Source organism: Procambarus clarkii, chromosome 47, assembly GCF_040958095.1.
Source record: "Procambarus clarkii isolate CNS0578487 chromosome 47, FALCON_Pclarkii_2.0, whole genome shotgun sequence".
Lineage (NCBI taxonomy): Eukaryota > Metazoa > Arthropoda > Malacostraca > Decapoda > Cambaridae > Procambarus > Procambarus clarkii.
The window spans coordinates 23,855,115-23,873,514 of record NC_091196.1 but is presented as its reverse complement, the minus strand read 5'-3'; the positions used below and the strand labels follow the sequence as shown (position 1 = coordinate 23,873,514).

The 18,400-nt window shown below is 40.7% G+C and overlaps 1 protein-coding gene across 2 annotated transcripts in view; it reads right to left on the bottom strand.

Annotated features, from left to right (window-relative positions):
• Mctp (multiple C2 domain and transmembrane region protein) overlaps nucleotides 1-18,400 on the bottom strand; it is a 239,592-nt gene that overhangs the window by 94,880 nt on the left and 126,312 nt on the right. Inside the window, exons 6-11 of one of the 2 annotated variants that reach the window (XM_045749849.2) lie at nucleotides 17,082-17,117; nucleotides 16,070-16,160; nucleotides 10,054-10,185; nucleotides 7,723-7,833; nucleotides 4,639-4,787; nucleotides 242-283 (exon numbers count right to left, since the gene is read on the bottom strand). In XM_045749849.2, the coding sequence (XP_045605805.1) occupies nucleotides 242-283; nucleotides 4,639-4,787; nucleotides 7,723-7,833; nucleotides 10,054-10,185; nucleotides 16,070-16,160; nucleotides 17,082-17,117 (561 nt within the window). The remainder of the gene's footprint in view (nucleotides 1-241; nucleotides 284-4,638; nucleotides 4,788-7,722; nucleotides 7,834-10,053; nucleotides 10,186-16,069; nucleotides 16,161-17,081; nucleotides 17,118-18,400) is intronic. The other variant, XM_069302136.1, reaches the window with a different exon arrangement.

The window sequence follows — 18,400 nt, the reverse complement described above, 5'->3', positions numbered from 1 at the left end:
GTGATGGTGCAGCGATGAGGCTAAAGTACAGGCCATATATGTGATGGGAGAGAGAAATGAGGGCGTGTGAGGTACATATGACAAGGTGAAAGGATGATTTAAGGTGACGAAAAGCGACGGGAGAGGGAGGCGAGTAAGAGCTAAGATAGAGTTATGAGGTAATACTATAGTGTTAACATGAGTGAGGGGTGAGTAAGGGGGTGATATGAGTGAGAAGGTCGACAGAAACACCAGTACTGACCTCTTGTGACCAGACCTCAAATACGGTTGCATTGTCCGACCCCTAGACAATTGAGAGGAGAGAGAGAGACAGAGAAGGGGAGAGAGTGGAACAACATCTAGGGTCAGTATTCCTAGACTTAAGTTACAGTTGAGCAGCTGAAGGAGACGCCAAGAGCATACACTTCGGACCTCAACACATTCCGCCCCTCACAGCCGTACCGTGGGCTCGAACTCTCGTCACTGACCTTCTCAGGCACAGACACTACCTTAGACTGCACCAAGATGAACTAAACTGGCATTGTGGGAACCGGTACTTTCTTAATCTGTGATAGACTCAGTGGTATGTAAATGTCTACATTTCTCCTCTTAGTTGCAAGTTTTGCAGCTTCGTCTGCAATGTCATTTCCTATTATTCCCACATGACTTGGCACCCAGTTGATAAGTACCCGTCGAACCGGATGGTGACTTCCATACTCCATGACCGCCAAGTAGGCCTTCTGCTTGAGATGTTCATAGCCCATCTTGGTCCAGTCGGTAGTGTGTACGCTTAATGAGTTCGGTGACACGGGTTCGATTCTATATAACGGCCTCAATATCTTTTCATAGATCCAACAAATTAATGTGATTTCTAGGTGCATATTCCACACATCAGCTTCGTCTCGACGTCAGGAATAACAGAAAAGGTTTTGATGTTGAGCTCAAGCCTATAACCCGGGCGCGGGCTGTGGTGGCCGTCACACCAGCCTGCTGACCAAGTGTACTTCAGTCCAAAGTAAACTGTACAGCACACACACACACACAGCACCGCTTCTGTGCCAGTAAGTCCACTTCAGGGCTCACCATGGCCCGTGCTACTTGCCCCGCTCCTGTGCCAGGTAAGCTACGGGCTCACCATAGCCCGTGCTACTTGGAACTTGTTCCGAGTAGCTGAATCTATAACAACAACAGTACAGCAGTAGTAAACCAGGAATGGAGTCCACAGCGGGTCTTACAGCCCCAGACAGCGGTGTGGCGGCGACTCTGAACACGTCGGCCGAACAATCACGGTCGTTAAGCCTGTTTGCCATCAAGAAACAAGTGACACAAGAGCTTGTGTATCCGGGTGGGTGAGAGTCCTGGGGCTAGATTCATCAAGGTTAAATGTGTCCACATACGAAACCTGTATATCTTTCGTCGGCCACAACGGCTTACTCTGCTTTTATTAACCACTTTGTGAGCATCGAAACTTCACAACCCGAGGATGTTATTGTTATAAGACAACCTCGTAGCGCTTCGGAGCTCATAAGCTGTTTAATAAATACAAATATACCCGCCATGATTGAGGAAAGATGTACATGTTTCGTCAGTGGAATACAGATTAATTACTTTAACGTGAGTTCAATATTAACCTATGTATTGTAGATAATGCAAACACTGTATTTCTTTTTTTATTTATATAAAACTATTTTTGCAAAAAAGCTTTGTTCACTCGACTGTCAACCAATGAACTGTCAACCAGTCTGTTTGTTGAGATGATCCGTGAACGCGGAAGATACCTGACCAACCAGACTGTAGTGGATATGTGGGCGTGCCGGCCGCTCCAAGCAAGTATTTTAAACTAAGTTTATCACATGACAAGCCTGGCCCCAGACCGACCTTCGCGAGTAGAACTCCCAGAACCCACTCCAGGTACACTCCAGGTACACTCCAGGTATACTCCAGGTATACTCCAGGCACTATCCTAAACAAGAGTACCTCACTTCTCGGTGTAAATACACCAGGAGCTTCATTTAGCTCTGAGCAGAAGCATATACTCGCTGGTGTGTCAGAAGGCATTAATGGCTGTAACCCTTTCCCTCCCCCTCTCTCTTCCGGCAGGTGATAGGTCATGAGAAAAATACCAAACCAAATTCCATGTTATTCCTGTAGGAGTGGCAGCAGGAGGCGTGGGAGATGCCAAGGTCCGGGCAGAAAGGGGCGGCCAACGCGTACGCGGACGTATCGCACAAAGCGAGTTTCAAAAATGCGAAAAATAGTATACACCAGAATGTTAAGTTTAATTTACGGTGGGTTGGGTTAGTACAGGTGAAGTTGGGTTAGGATGGGTAAGGCTAGGATACGTCAGGTGAGGTTAGTCACGACTTGTATAGGTCAGGTTGGATTACGTTAGGAATAGGATAGGTTAGGGTGAGTTTGGATACATCATAATATTGGGTTAGTATAGATCTGATTGGCTTATACTGGCGAGTACTGATCAAGTTAGGTTACATAGGTCAGATTAGGGTAGGTCAGTACAGGATAGATTAGATAAGGTTTTAATCAATAATAATGCAAAATAATTGGGCTACCGTCTTCAGTAGGCATTGACCTGCAGCCTATTAACTTTTACTCTTGGCGCTTCCCTCGCTTAATCTCATGTCTTCCTCACCTCACTAGACATAAACAACTAAAGTACTTAAGCAAATATATGTATCAACAAATATATGTCGCTGTCTAATTATATTTAGCCGGCTAAAAGCTTCAGTATCTGAAGCCTAATTTTCGGTAATTGAGGCTTCAGCTACTGTTTATAAAATTATCAAAAGAATAAATATCTAACAGCTCAGATATTTTGATCATTAACTGAACAAATCAGTAAATGAATACAAACGCCTCACCCAAAACAGGGCTAAGCTTTATTTAGTAAGTTAATCGACGGTCTTACGGTCACGAAAAAGCTTTGATTTCTAACTTTTTAAATTTAAAATTAAGTTAACCTGCAAAAACTTTGACTTGGTCAAACTTTAGACCCCAATAAGGGCCTGCAGAAAAATTCGAATAAATTAATCAATTAAACAAATGTGTTTAATCATATCTGACAAAATATTATTTAAATTAAAACAACTCTATCTCTCCAATACATAATAAAACTTCAATAGGTTTAACTAATGTAATTTGTTATTTAAGTTGCTTAAATAATTTTGTTTACAAGCTTAAATATTTTATAAACAGTAAAAAAATTTAGCATAAAAATTTGTTATATAAAACGGGAAAAAATATCATAGCTTCAACCCTGCAAGAGGATATAAGTATGATATATTCAGAACATATTTATTCAGTGTGTATTTGATGTAGCAAGAGTTAATTGGTGTGTGTGTGTGTGTGTGTGTGTGTGTGTGTGTGTGTGTGTGTGTGTGTGTGTGTGTGTGTGTACTTACCTATTTGTGCTTGCGAGGGTTGGCTCTGGCTCTTTGGTCCCGCCTCTCAACCATTAACCAAGTGGTGTACAGGTTGTCCGACCCAATAGGGTTGTACCGTATCTACATTTGCAACTGTGTATGGTGTCTGCCCAAACCACATCACTTATAATCCATTTATGTGTACTGACGTGTGTGTGGATGTGTAAACAAGAGCTGTAAATGGCAAGTGAATCAACTGGAAAATTTAGCCATTAACTATACACATACATTGTAAATGAAAAACAAAATCACGTAAGAAGCAACATTATATATTATATATATATATATATATATATATATATATATATATATATATATATATATATATATATTAGCTTGAGTAGGTAAATATAAAAATATTGAAATGCTATGATATAAATTCTTAATTACTACTGCTGCTAAAACATAATAACAACATTAAAAATGGACAACACATCAAGAAGAAGAAAAAAGGCCAATCTTGGCCAGACTCGGCACCCGTCACAGAGGGCCAGACTCACCACCCGTCACAGGGGGCCAGACTCACCACCCGTCACAAGGGCCAGACTCACCACCCGTCACAAGGGCCAGACTCACCACCCGTCACAAGGGCCAGACTCACCACCCGTCACAAGGGCCAGACTCACCACCCGTCACAGGGGGCCAGACTCACCACCCGTCACAGGGGGCCAGACTCACCACCCGTCACAGGGGGCCAGACTCACCACCCGTCACAGGGGGCCAGACTCACCACCCGTCACAGGGGGCCAGACTCACCACCCGTCACAGGGGGCCAGACTCACCACCCGTCACAGAGGGCCAGACTCACCACCCGTCACAGGGGGCCAGACTCACCACCCGTCACAGGGGCCAGACTCACCACCCGTCACAGGGGGCCAGACTCACCACCCGTCACAGAGGGCCAGACTCACCACCCGTCACAGGGGCCAGACTCACCACCCGTCACAGGGGGCCAGACTCACCACCCGTCACAGAGGGCCAGACTCACCACCCGTCACAGGGGGCCAGACTCACCACCCGTCACAGAGGGCCAGACTCACCACCCGTCACAGGGGGCCAGACTCACCACCCGTCACAGAGGGCCAGACTCACCACCCGTCACAGAGGGCCAGACTCACCACCCGTCACAGGGGCCAGACTCACCACCCGTCACAGGGGGCCAGACTCACCACCCGTCACAGGGGCCAGACTCACCACCCGTCACAGGGGCCAGACTCACTTGGTTCTGCGAAGTATCACTCTCATAGCAGACGGGAGCGGGGCTGTGCGCGCGCAGGTCCTGACTGTCATGGCGCGCGCGGGAAGGCAAGGATGGTGTGAAGGGCAAGCTCCCTTGTTCTCCAGACTCTCCTCCTCCTGCACTGGCGTCTGCAGGTGGTGCAACAGGGGGAAGAAAAAGTGTCTCTTGAGTAAATTGAAATGGTGCAGTATTGCCGTCTGCAAGATTATATCCTCGTCCTTAACCCTTACCTTGCTACATGCTAGTCAAATAAGACATCTACATGCACTAATTTTACAAAATTAACACATAAAAATTAACATTTAGTGTTTCTCGTGTTGGTAATTTAATAGTCAAGATGTTGGTATAGACAATTTCATATAAATTTAAAGTCAAATATCAAAACGAGTTTCTGAGATTTGCATGAGTTACCTCTGATTTTTTTCTTGTGTTGAGTAAGTAACATAAAATGGAAAATTCACAATATTACAGCATATACTATGTATAGTTTGGTTTCGTTAGGGCGACTAAAGTAGTTATCACCCTTAGTGATAACTAAGTGAGGCTGCTTAGTGGAGTATACCTCACGGTGCTACAGTAAACTACACAGTGCCTGTGTATAGCAACATATACGTCCTCGTATGTGTATACGTCCTGTGTATAGCAACACATACGTCCTCGTATGTATAGCTGCCCGAAACGCTGCGCGTACTAGTGGCTTTACAAGACTGTAATTACCATATTATGTATCCTCACATTCCCAATGTACATTCTTGTATATGCATAAATAAAATAAATAAATAAATATACACCCACAGGTCCTCGCAGCCGAGTGGACAATGCTCTGGGGTCGTAGTCCTAAGGGGCCCGGGTTCGATTCTCGGTCGAGGCGGTAACAAATAGATTTTGATCTCACCCGATTTCCTTGTTCACCTAACAGTAAATAGGTACCTGGGAGTTAGACAGCTGCTACGGGCTGCTTCCTGGAGGATATATGTGTGCGTGTGTGAGATATATGTTGTAGATATGTTGTAGATATGATGGAACAATAGGTCGGGAATCATTACTTTCGACAACCGATGGTTAGAAACGCGGGGTCCAAGAGCCAAGAGCTCGATCCTGCAGGTATAAACAGTAAACACACACACACACACGCACACATTTGAAATATATATACAGCATAATGTGATACCTAAGGTCTAGAGCTTGCCTAATAAGCTCAACATCTTTAGTTTTTCTCAATAATTTAAATTCATCGACAATGTGGTTAATTAAATCAACATAACATGCAAAATTTTGCGTTTCAACCAAAATTAACTTTGACAAACTGGCCCATACATGCACATTATTCCCTAAATCAGCTTAACACTAGGCCTATAAAAAAAAGAATGCAATGGAAAACTAGGCCTACTTTTCTGGTTTATGTGTATGTAGTATCCACATTTTCACATAAGCCTTCTAAGGTATCACAAGAGGACGTAAGTCTTGCAGGGTCGGTCTTCGATCCCTTAAAGACCTAAATGCTTTGGCACCGTTCCTTCACTCCGTCCTCGTATCCCTATCCTGTCTCACATTCCAGATCTTAGTCTGTCTCATATCCCTTACAATTGCTCTATAGTCATACTGGCTACGCGCGTTCCCCATCCTTATTACCTTAACTAGCTAACAAGAAATTTGTCTTATCTACTGTACACTCCAAAATATTTTCTTTCGAGCATTTGTTAAAACACCGTTGCATTTAAAAAAACACCTGTGGATGTTAAAACACTCGGGCTTTATGTTAAACACCCGTGCATAATGCTAAAACACCTGCATGTGTTATAGATCACATTTTAACGGTCTGTGTTTAGATTTTCCGGTCGAACCGAGGCCCTCCCTCAGCGCTTAGATGGAAGCCATTTTAGCCTCGTGTTTTCATGCGGGTACAATACCACTATTTGCTTGGACGCAAGGATAAGCTTCATCCAATACTCAGGTAGAATGAAAAAAACTGAGTCATCTGGCAGAATACAAAAAAAAGAGCCCCAACCAGTTATTCGGAAGAATCCAAAACACCAACGAATTCAAAGGTGGAATGTAAGAACCCCCCTAACCAGTGGTCAAGTGGAATCCAAACCCTTAACCAGAGGTCAAGTGTAATCCAAACCCTTAACCAGTGGTTGTGCTCAACCCATCAATTCAATCAAGAGTTTAGGTGCAACTTAAAATAACTCAATCAGTGCCCAATTTATACCCCACACGCGCAACCAATGCTCAAGTGGAATTTAAGATAACCTTTACCAGTGCTCAAGTAGAACCCAAGATAGCTTTAGATTAAACAGTGCTCAAGTGCAACCCAAGAAATCCTTAACCAGTGCTTAAGTGGAACCCAAGATAGCTTTAGTTTAATCAGTGCTCAAAATGGAACCTAAGACAGCCTTAAACAGTGTTCAAGTGCTACCCAAGAAATCCTTAACCAGTGCTAAAGCGGAACCTAGGATAGCCTTAACCAGCGCTCAAGCGGAACGAAGGATAGCTTAAGAAGTGATCAGGTGAAACTCAAGATAGCCTTAACCTGCGCTCTGGACCAAGAATCACCAAGCACTTACATGGCCACTTACGAGGTCTGTACCTCTTATCTCGATCATGGAGGCTTAGTGTGTAATTACTATAAGATCACTTTAGACTTTAAGATCTCCGGAACTCTTAAGAGGTCATCCTCAACCCAAAGATAGTATTATGGGCGATCTCATAGCGTTGAAACTCGTAAACAGTTTAGCGAATACAGACTAAGTCACCCTGAATGAGATAAGAGGCAAATATATCGTAAGAGGATTCCTATGTGCTTTTATCAATTCTGGACAAGGTAAACTCTTTAGGATCAAAGTCGTTGCAGGCGATGAGCCACAATAACGTGGTTGAAGTATGTTGACCAGACCACACACTAGAAGGTGAAGGGACGACGACGTTTCGGTCCGTCCTGGACCATTCTCAAGTCGATTGTGTGACTTGAGAATGGTTCACGACGGACCGAAACGTCGTCGTCCCTTCACCTTCTAGTGTGCGGTCTGGTCAGCAAAGACGTTATTTAGGAAAGTACTTAACCTGCTGTGTTCTGGTCCACATGGAAGGGAGGTATGTCGAGGTTTGCCCCATACCTGGCCTCAGAATCCTTCCCCACCTCCTCACCTCCTTTCTGTTCTTCGCTCATTATCTCTGAAACAATTTTGCTTTTTAAGTCATATTATTCAAGCCGTCCAGATATTGGACTATAGTTAGGGCACATTTCAATGAGGATCCGTTTTCTTTTATTGTTTCAACGATGATCCATTTTCTTTCATCAATCCCTTTATTGAATTCGTTCAATGTCTCCTAATCGTTGTATCCGTCCCTTTTATAACAAAACACGGAAATATAACCAGTCACGAAATATTATACATGATAAACAAAACAAAAAACCTAATCAGATTGAAAACAAATCGTAAATTGTAAAATAATAATAAAAAAATTATTTGCTTTAGAAAGAAGTGATAAGTCAGAAGTTTTCCCAGTCAACCTACATCAACCTTAAGGGCCTAAATGACATTTAAAAGACGTTAGACATTATAGAGTATTTGCCAACACTTATAGCACTTCAGTAGACACTCAAATGATCACTTAAGCTCAATACTGATACACTTTAGTGTCGTAGGCGAGCTAAAGGAGTATACTAATTAGCAAAATTGTGGCCATGTCCTCAAGGCTGTGTGTGGGAAGTTGACTTGACAAACGATGGGACGAACAGAGCGGCAAATGGACGTCTATATTAGCAGACGGGAAAACGAATGGCTGTACAAGGAGACAGGGACACGATTGGCAGAACAAGCGGACACGAAAACGAATGCCTGTACAGGCAAGACAGGAAACCAAACAGCTGTACAGACAAGACAGGAACACGAACGATTGTACAGACAGGAAAACGAAGGGACGATCGGAATGTTGAGCACTCCAGGTCTACTTTAGAGGGTTGAGCACCAATGTCGCTCCACAGTCAGAGTCGCCACAGCCAAGTCTCCATTGACTCAATAGATCAAAGACAGGAACAAAGATTTATATAATCATAATACATTGAAAATATATATTAATACAAACTTATATAAACAAATGCCGTAAATTATTGAAATTACATAAACCAAAAAATTGCTGTATAAAAATAAAAATTAAATATTGTATCTCTTCTCTTAATTTGTGAGCGCCAAAGAGATTTACAGAGAGAAAAAAATAAGCTCTTTCTATTACATTACCAAAATTTAACTCTAGTATGCAAAAGTCTTCCTACAATTTTTCCCCAAATGAATAGGCAATTCTTAATAGATGACGTAAAAATACTTAAATATTAAAACTCAACATTATAGTAAAAATGCTGTACAAAATAAACAGGATCTACACTAACCAATAAGTTACCAAATATATATATATATATATATATATATAGATATATATATATATATATATATATATATATATATATATATATATATATATATATATAGATATATATATATATATAGATATATATATATATATAGATATATATATATATATATATATATATATATATATATATATATATATATATATATTTGGATATAGGCCAAAAACTGCCTAAATAAACGTAATATAAATTTTCCACATGTATATACGTATATATACATGTGGAAAATGTATAAAAAGCTCCTAATGTGTATATATATACACATTAGGAGCTATGAACGACTATATATACAAGTTCCAATCTCTACATACAAAATCCTTTACAACATACAAACTCCTACACAAACAAAATCCTATACAACATAACGCAATTATATAAAACATTCATAGCGCTCAACAACACACACAATCCTCTACAACATATGCAATCCTCTACAACATACACAATCCTCTACAACATATGCAATCCTATACAACATACACAATCCTTGACGACACACACAATCCTCTACAACACAATCCTTTACATCATACAAAATCTCCTACAACACAGACAATCTTCTACAACACAAGACAATTTTCTACAACACTCACAATCCTCTACAACACACACAATCCTCTGCAACACAAACACAATCCTCTATAACATATATAAACACAAAAGAACTCTACAGCATGTACAATATCCATCAAAAATATCAAATTATCAGTAAACTTAAAATCACAACATATTAAAACGATACCAAATTACTACATAACCAATGATGCAAATCACATAAACTTTATTAAAACACTTAAATAGGAAAAAATGAATAAGATGAAACGTTTAAAACTTATACAAATATTACAGAAAATAAACTGTATGTTTACATGCGAGAGAGAGAGAGAGAGAGAGAGAGAGAGAGAGAGAGAGAGAGAGAGAGAGAGAGAGAGAGAGAGAGAGAGAGAGAGAGAGGTTGTTACCATGTCGTGTAGCCAGGAGCGGAAAGCCACGTCGCGGCGACATGGACAGCGGCGTCCCCGTCGACGACTGTTCTGCTGACGAATTGTCCCCTGCGTAGTCGGTGGTGCTGTCCTGCCGCTCCACGCTCACGTCTGTCGTGCACCAGCACAGGCAGGTCGCCAGGACACAACGAACCAAGGCGGAATCACCAGGACGAAGTCACCAGGACGGGGGTCACACAAAGGGGTTTACCAGTACGAAGTCGACAGGGAGGAATCAACGAGCCGGAAGCAGGACGGAGTCACCAGGGAATGGGGAAAACGGAAAGGAAAACATTTCAACAAAATGTGTTACATTCAAAAGTTGTGTATATTTCAAGGTTAATCACCAGCATTATAGACACCATGACAGTCACGAGAAGAAGAGAGAATAGGCAGCAAGTAAGAACAGAGAGAACAGGCAGCAAGTAAGAACAGAGAGAACAGGCAGCGAGTAAGAATAGAGAGAACAGATAGCCTCACACAATCTCCAAAAGCAAAATGCGGCAAAATAAGCCTAAGCCACCGTGTAAACATGAGAATAGCCCGATTTAAGGACTCGAATCGCAGTTTACTGTTATTAAACTTAAAACGACTTATTCACAACCTACCGTAATCTACCCTAGGCCGAGAATACAAAGCCTAACTAAAGAATCTAATTAAGAATTACGTAAAAAAATTCATTGTTAAAATCCAATCAACGTGTTGTGTTAGATTTTGTAGACAATGGTGGAGGTAAAATTAATTCAAATAGAAGTATGTAAAAATGTCTCAATTTGCCTCTCCGTTAAAATGACAACTGTTTTGCCTAACCCAAAACGTCAGAACCCGAACAAATCCACCTAAAGGATCGAGGCTGATGTCAGAAAACGTCCCTATTACGGTGCTTTTCTTTTTTTTAGTATTACGTCGCATACTTAACAGATTGGGCAGGTCTGTAAAGCAAAACAAAAAACAAAAATTGCAATAAATTAGACGAGAAGTCCTTCTACGAGGATTTTTGCTAGCCTAGTCCCACACGGTCAACGGAATCTCATCATATAACGATCTGCAACGGCTCACAAATTCAAATATTCAAATTTCCCGGTATTATAAACACAATAAACAGCCAAGAAAGGGTGGACCTACAAAAGGGGATGTTCTGAGACTGTGAAAGAATGCAACACAACAGAATTCCAAATAAGATGGTTCAAGTTTTGGCTCAAGATGTTAAGAGTGAGTGGAGACGTCGGCCTTAAGCTTCAGACGCCCAGCATGACCTGAAATATAAAACTGGACGATATACTTTTCACAGAAAATTCTCATCCGCTAAAGTTTTGGTGAAGATTCCCATTTTCTTCCTTCTTGCGGTCATTTCCATTTTCATTATTATATTATATATATATGTCGTACCTAGTAGCCAGAACGCACTTTTCAGCCTACTATGCAAGGCCTGATTTGCCTAATAAGCCAAGTTTTCCTGAATTAATATATTTTCTCAAATTCTTTTCTTATGAAATGATAAAGCTACCCATTTCATTATGTATGAGGTCAATTTTTTTTATTGGAGTTAAAATTAACGTAGGTATATGACCGAACCTAACCAACCCTACCTAACCTAACCTAACCTATCTTTATAGGTTAGGTTGGGTTAGGTAACCGAAAAAGGTAGGTTAGGTTAGGTAGGTTAGGTCGTCGAAAAAACATTAATTCACGAAAACTTGGCTTATTAGGCAAATTGGGCCTTGCATAGTAGGCTGAGAAGTGCGTTCTGGCTACTAGGTACGACATATATATATATATATATATATATATATATATATATATATATATATATATATATATATATATATAACTGAAAACTCACACCCCAGTTTTCAGTTGAAAACTCAACTGAAAACTGTGAGTTTTCAGTTGCATATGTCCTGGGGACCATTCAGGCTTGTTCGCATTTGTGTTCCTCACGTGTTGCCCCAAAGAATGAGGTGATTTGGTAAAATGCTATGCCCAAGATAACTATCCGAGTGCCGGCGGTGGGGTGGTTCAAATAGCCTCGGCTATCACCTCATTTTGCCCGGTCGTGATGGTCAAGTGGATTAAGGCGTCTTGTACATACCAGATGCGTTGCTTCTGGGAGTATGGGTTCGAGTCACTTCTGGGGTGTGAGTTTTCAGTTGCATATGTCCTGGGGACCATTCAGGCTTGTTCGCATTTGTGTTCCTCACGTGTTGCCCCAAAGAATGAGGTGATTTGGTAAAATGCTATGCCCAAGATAACTATCCGAGTGCCGGCGGTGGGGTGGTTCAAATAGCCTCGGCTATCACCTCATTTTGCCCGGTCGTGATGGTCAAGTGGATTAAGGCGTCTTGTACATACCAGATGCGTTGCTTCTGGGAGTATGGGTTCGAGTCACTTCTGGGGTGTGAGTTTTCAGTTGCATATGTCCTGGGGACCATTCAGGCTTGTTCGCATTTGTGTTCCTCACGTGTTGCCCCAAAGAATGAGGTGATTTGGTAAAATGCTATGCCCAAGATAACTATCCGAGTGCCGGTGGTGGGGTGGTTCAAATAGCCTCGGCTATCACCTCATTTTGCCCGGTCGTGATGGTCAAGTGGATTAAGGCGTCTTGTACATACCAGATGCGTTGCTTCTGGGAGTATGGGTTCGAGTCACTTCTGGGGTGTGAGTTTTCAGTTGCATATGTCCTGGGGACCATTCAGGCTTGTTCGCATTTGTGTTCCTCACGTGTTGCCCCAAAGAATGAGGTGATTTGGTAAAATGCTATGCCCAAGATAACTATCCGAGTGCCGGCGGTGGGGTGGTTCAAATAGCCTCGGCTATCACCTCATTTTGCCCGGTCGTGATGGTCAAGTGGATTAAGGCGTCTTGTACATACCAGATGCGTTGCTTCTGGGAGTATGGGTTCGAGTCACTTCTGGGGTGTGAGTTTTCAGTTGCATATGTCCTGGGGACCATTCAGGCTTGTTCGCATATATATATATATATATATATATTATATATGGATATATATATATATATATATATATATATATATATATATATATATATATATATATATATATATATATATATATATATATATATATATATATAATATATATATATATATATCCACGTTCTCTTTCTCCTCTACTTTTGCCGTCATGGCTCTTTACCCGTCTCTCTCCTCTCTCCAACTTTCAAGTCCTCTCACCCTCTCCTCTACAATTCAACCAGTGAAGTTGCGACTTTGATGAACTTAAAAAAAACTTTTTCCGTCTCCGGCCGAAGCTCACAAGTGGTCCTCCAAAATATGTATAATTTTCTATTACTTTCAACATATGTCAAGATTGAGGCTTTTTATGGGTAACTTTCTCCGTAGACTCTCCTATTCCATCTTTTCAACTACATCTACCCCCTTCCATCTTTTTTTTATCTACCTTCCCTTCGCTTTAATCTTTCCCATTCCATCTACTTTCTCTTCCACCTTTTCCACTTCACTTTCCTTCCATTCCATCTACCTTCCCTCCCACTTCCGAGTGTTCAAAGAGATTGTCTGCCTTGTGTGTGATCAACATAACATTGAACAAATAATCTAAACTATTTTGTTTTAATTGCTCGTTTTAGGCTACTGATAATTTTGTTTAATTCGTATTAATATTAGTATTTATCGTTAATATTTTAAAGTATATTATTATCATTATTAAATTTTTGTAAACCTCTAGGTTGTACTGCTTGTTCCGCGGGTAGATGAGGGTAGATGGGAGGGGTACAGAGGGGTAGATGGGAGAGTTACAGAGGGTAGGTGGGAAGGTACAGTGTGGTAAATGGGAGGGTAGATGGAAAGGTACAGAGGTAACACCACCATTGTAACGTATCGGATATTGGAGAAAGACAGGAAGAAATCTCACAAAGAGAGAGAGAGGGAAGGGAGGAATGAGGAGGAATGAGGAAGAGTGGTCAGGAGAAAGGGAAAATTTAGAATGAAAGAAAATGGGAGGGGAAAGAAAAGTGCTGAAGGAAAGAAGAAAGAAGTAGAAAATGTTGTCACCAGTCATTCAAGAGCTATTTATAAGACAAGGAATGGAACTTGTCTGTACCACAATATTATCTGATGTTACAATATTATCTGATGTTATTAAGTAACCACTATAACCATGTGACTCATATAGTCAAGAATCTCAAGTTTTTTATTTTTTAAATTTTTATTTTATTTTTATTTCATATTTTTAATATTTAGCAAGTAAATTTCAGAGTGCTCTCCACTCTACCTTTCACTATATCATAGAAAATCCAAGATTTAGAGTTCAGAATTAACAACAATTAAAAAGTTAATAAATTATTAATGTGTATATATATATATATATATATATATATATATATATATATATATATATATATATATATATATATATATATATATATATATATATATTTATATTTATTCAAGAAAAATTCACACTCATATGGATATCATAACTCAGCTGATGTTTAAATATCAACATTAATTCAAACTTCTTGCTAGTCACCACTCAAGGAATTGAGAGCAACTATGACTGCCGCTGAAAATCACGCAAAACTTATATTGGAAAGCACCAAACATGCGTCAATCTTACATTCTTACTCACCAAGATGGTGAGTAAGGAGGAGGAGTGATACGGCTGAGTGATACGGCTGACATGAGCCTCCACCGGCCTGGGACAGGCTTGTGGAGACCTAGCGAGGCTCCTCTATATCACTCTGTGTCTGTCCCTCTAATGTAGAGTTCCACGGGTATATAAAGGGGGAAACCAGGAGCTAAATTCCGCCTACCAGGAGATAGCCTCTGGCTATCAAGATTTTTTTTAGCTAAATTTTCCCCCAAAATAAGCTTTGGTGAACAGCTTATTTTTTGGTTGGAGGAGAAGGGGAACAAATCCTACTAAGATAGCCTCGGGTTATCTTCCCACCACACCAAGACGGCGGCTTGTGTGATGGAATGAACACCACCACCACCCGTCTGTAATTATCAGCTTCGCAGAGAGAGGTCACTTGATATGACCTGACCTCTACTCAACCTGTGATAATTAACACCCGAAAGGTGGGACTTTTAAAATGTTAAGGGCCGACAGCCTGGCGCCGCCAATATCCCGCGCGGAGGACCGACTCTGTATCAAGTACAGAGGGTAGATGTGAGGGGAGATGGGAGTGAAAATAAGAAAAAAAAGGGGAGAAGGCGAGTGGAAGATTAGAGTTGAGAAACGTACAGAAAATATGGGATATGGAGCAGGAATGAGGGAAAGGAGGGAGGGAGAGAACAATGAGGAAAGACGAGAACAAATCCTAAGCTTTCAGCCCTCAGAGAGAAAACTCCAAGCTTTTTATAACCTTTCTGGATTTGTTTAGCTTATTTTTTGCTAGAGAAGAGGAATGGTCGTTGGTTGGGGAGGGGGGAGAGGGGTAAGGTAGGGGGCGGGCTAGATGGCGTTGGTAAAGTTCATCAGGAACATCACGTTGTTCTAAAGTTCTCTACAAGTGTTATAATAACGTTCACCTGTTTATAACTGGACCTCCCGCGCCCTATTTTGCCCGTGATCTCCCGCCACGAAGTCCTCAGCTACGCTCGGATACTTGCTATATTATGGTGTCATTGGTCACTACAAGAGGGTCACTACGAGAGGGTCACCACCTGCTCACCAATGATCGTGCCTTAAACACCCGGGGGGGTCAACATCTCACCACCCGGGGTCACACACCACAACAATCAGAAGACCGTTCAATAATTCAAGAACAAAAACGAGCATTACCCAAAACAATCAAACAGCAAAAGTAAAAGCATCATAGCTTATTAAAGTTGGTCCTAACCCCTAGAACGAAAAATTATGAAAGAAATGATAGAAAAGAATCTGAATTCAGGTAAATTCAGATAAAATTACAAAAATACAAAAAAATATTATGAAGAAAAGATCACAGAAAACGATGGTGAAGGAAAAAGCATTTCAAGAAAGAAAACTGAACAGATGACGAATGGGGTACTTGCCTGGATGCGAGTTGCTTCGAACCCCGTCCAGGAGGACATCTTTCCGCCTCGCTAATTTGCTGTCCTTGCTCAGAGTGCGCTGAAACTTGGTCTGAAACACGGAGAGAGTCAGGTCAGTCCTATTAGAAACACATCGAGATCGTTAAATCGATTGGAAACACAGCGAGATCGATTGGTACATGGACCTGCCCGAAACGCTGCGCGTACTAGTGAGTTTACAAGATTGTAAATACTATGCTATGTATTCTCACAAACCCAATGTACCTTCTTGTATATAAATAAATAAAATAAATAAATAAATGAAGACATATATATATATTTACAATTTAGGAATACAACACTTCAATGACATTGAAAGGAAATGGTACCCAAAAGCAGCTTTTCAGGCCGTTATAAATTGGTTAGACCGCCACAGAGGCTACTACAACCCGGCCAAGTTATAAATTGGTTAGACCGCCACAAAGGCTACTACAACCGGGCCAAGTTATAAATTGGTTAGACCACCACAGAGGTTACTACAACCCGGCCAAGTTATAAATTGGTTAGACCGCCACAGAGGCTACTACAACCTGGCCAAGTTATAAATTGGTTAGACCACCACAAAGACTACTACAACCCGGCCAAGTGATAAATTGGTTAGACCGCCACAGAGGCAACTACAACCCGGCCAAGTTATAAATTGGTTAGACCGCCACAGAAGCTACTACAACCCGGCCAAGTTATAAATTGGTTAGACCGCCACAGAAGCTACTACAACCCGGCCAAGTTATAAATTGGTTAGACCACCACAAAGGCTACTACAACCCGGCCAAGTTATGAATTGGTTAGACCACCACAAAGGCTACTACAACCCGGCCAAGTTATAAATTGGTTAGACCGCCACAAAGGCTACTACAACCCGGCCAAGTTATAAATTGGTTAGACCGCCACAAAGGCTACTACAACCCGGCCAAGTTATAAATTGGTTAGACCGCCACAAAGGCTACTACAGAAGCTTCAGAGGGACACACACCTTTACCTTCAGTCCAGAGGTCATCTTTTTCAATCTCTAACGAGAAGAAAAATTAATTAATACATTGTACTATGGGTCCTCCCCCTTCTCCCCTCCAGAGGTGGTACCCACTATATATATATATATATATATATATATATATATATATATATATATATATATATATATATATATATATATATATAATATATATATATATACAAAAACTATATAAAAGTGCGTAAAGCTCACCCTCATAAAAAAGCACTAATCATATTGGTAAGCAAAAAGTTTCGAAAAGGGGAAAAAAAAAGCAGCAATGCAGGAATAAGTGAATATAATCAACAAAAGCCTTAGCATCCCTTCAATTACACAATTTTCTGCCGTCGGAAGTTTTTAAGGAAAAGTGATATTATATACTAGGAATTTTGCTTAAGTATTTTCGAGGCACATGGAAGGGTTAGGCTTTCCCTTTTATCATTAACATGGTTTAATTATTTTGATGACAATTTGATGTTATTGTTGCAAGGTTTAGGCTCGTTTGTAAGTACCTGAGAATCTGCACCATTTGCGGATGCTGATCTGACCAGCTGGTCCAGATTCACGAAAGCAGTTACGCAAGTACTTACGAACGTGTACATCTTTCCGCAATCTTTGACGGCTTTGGTTACATTTATTAAACAGTTTACAAGCATGAAAACTTCCCACTCAACTGTTGTTATTGTTATAAACAGCCTCCTGGTACTTCGGAGCTCATTACCTGTTTAATAATTGGAAACAAAGCCGCCAAAGATTGAGAAAATATGTACAGGTTCATAAGTGTTTGCGTAAGTGCTTTCGTGAATCTGGCCCCAGATGTAGTCAGGAACAGAAATATTCCCACACCTTAGTATCACTGATATAATTCGAAGAAAAATATCAAGAATTCAAATATAAGTACATTCTTCTTTCAAAATTACATAGAACCAAAATTCCATAATTACGCAAAATTACATAATTACGCAAAATTACATAATTACGCAAAATTACGGGCTGTGGACGTAAACCACTGTGCTACAGGGGCCATGTCAAGATCACCGAGATCCAGTTCCTGACGTTACGGGTTATTCATGCCCGTGCCACCTCTTGGGGTGACTTAATCTTTATCAATCAAATTTAGACCTATTATCTTATGTATGACCCTCTGTCCTGCGTGACAGTGAATCCCAGCATTTTCCTCACTTTAATAAGACTTTATTAAAATCCTCAGATTAGGCAAAATTGTAATTAATTGTCAATAAAGATGTTAATAATAATATATTTCAATCAAAGTTGTTGGCGAGTTGTACGACACTAGCCTC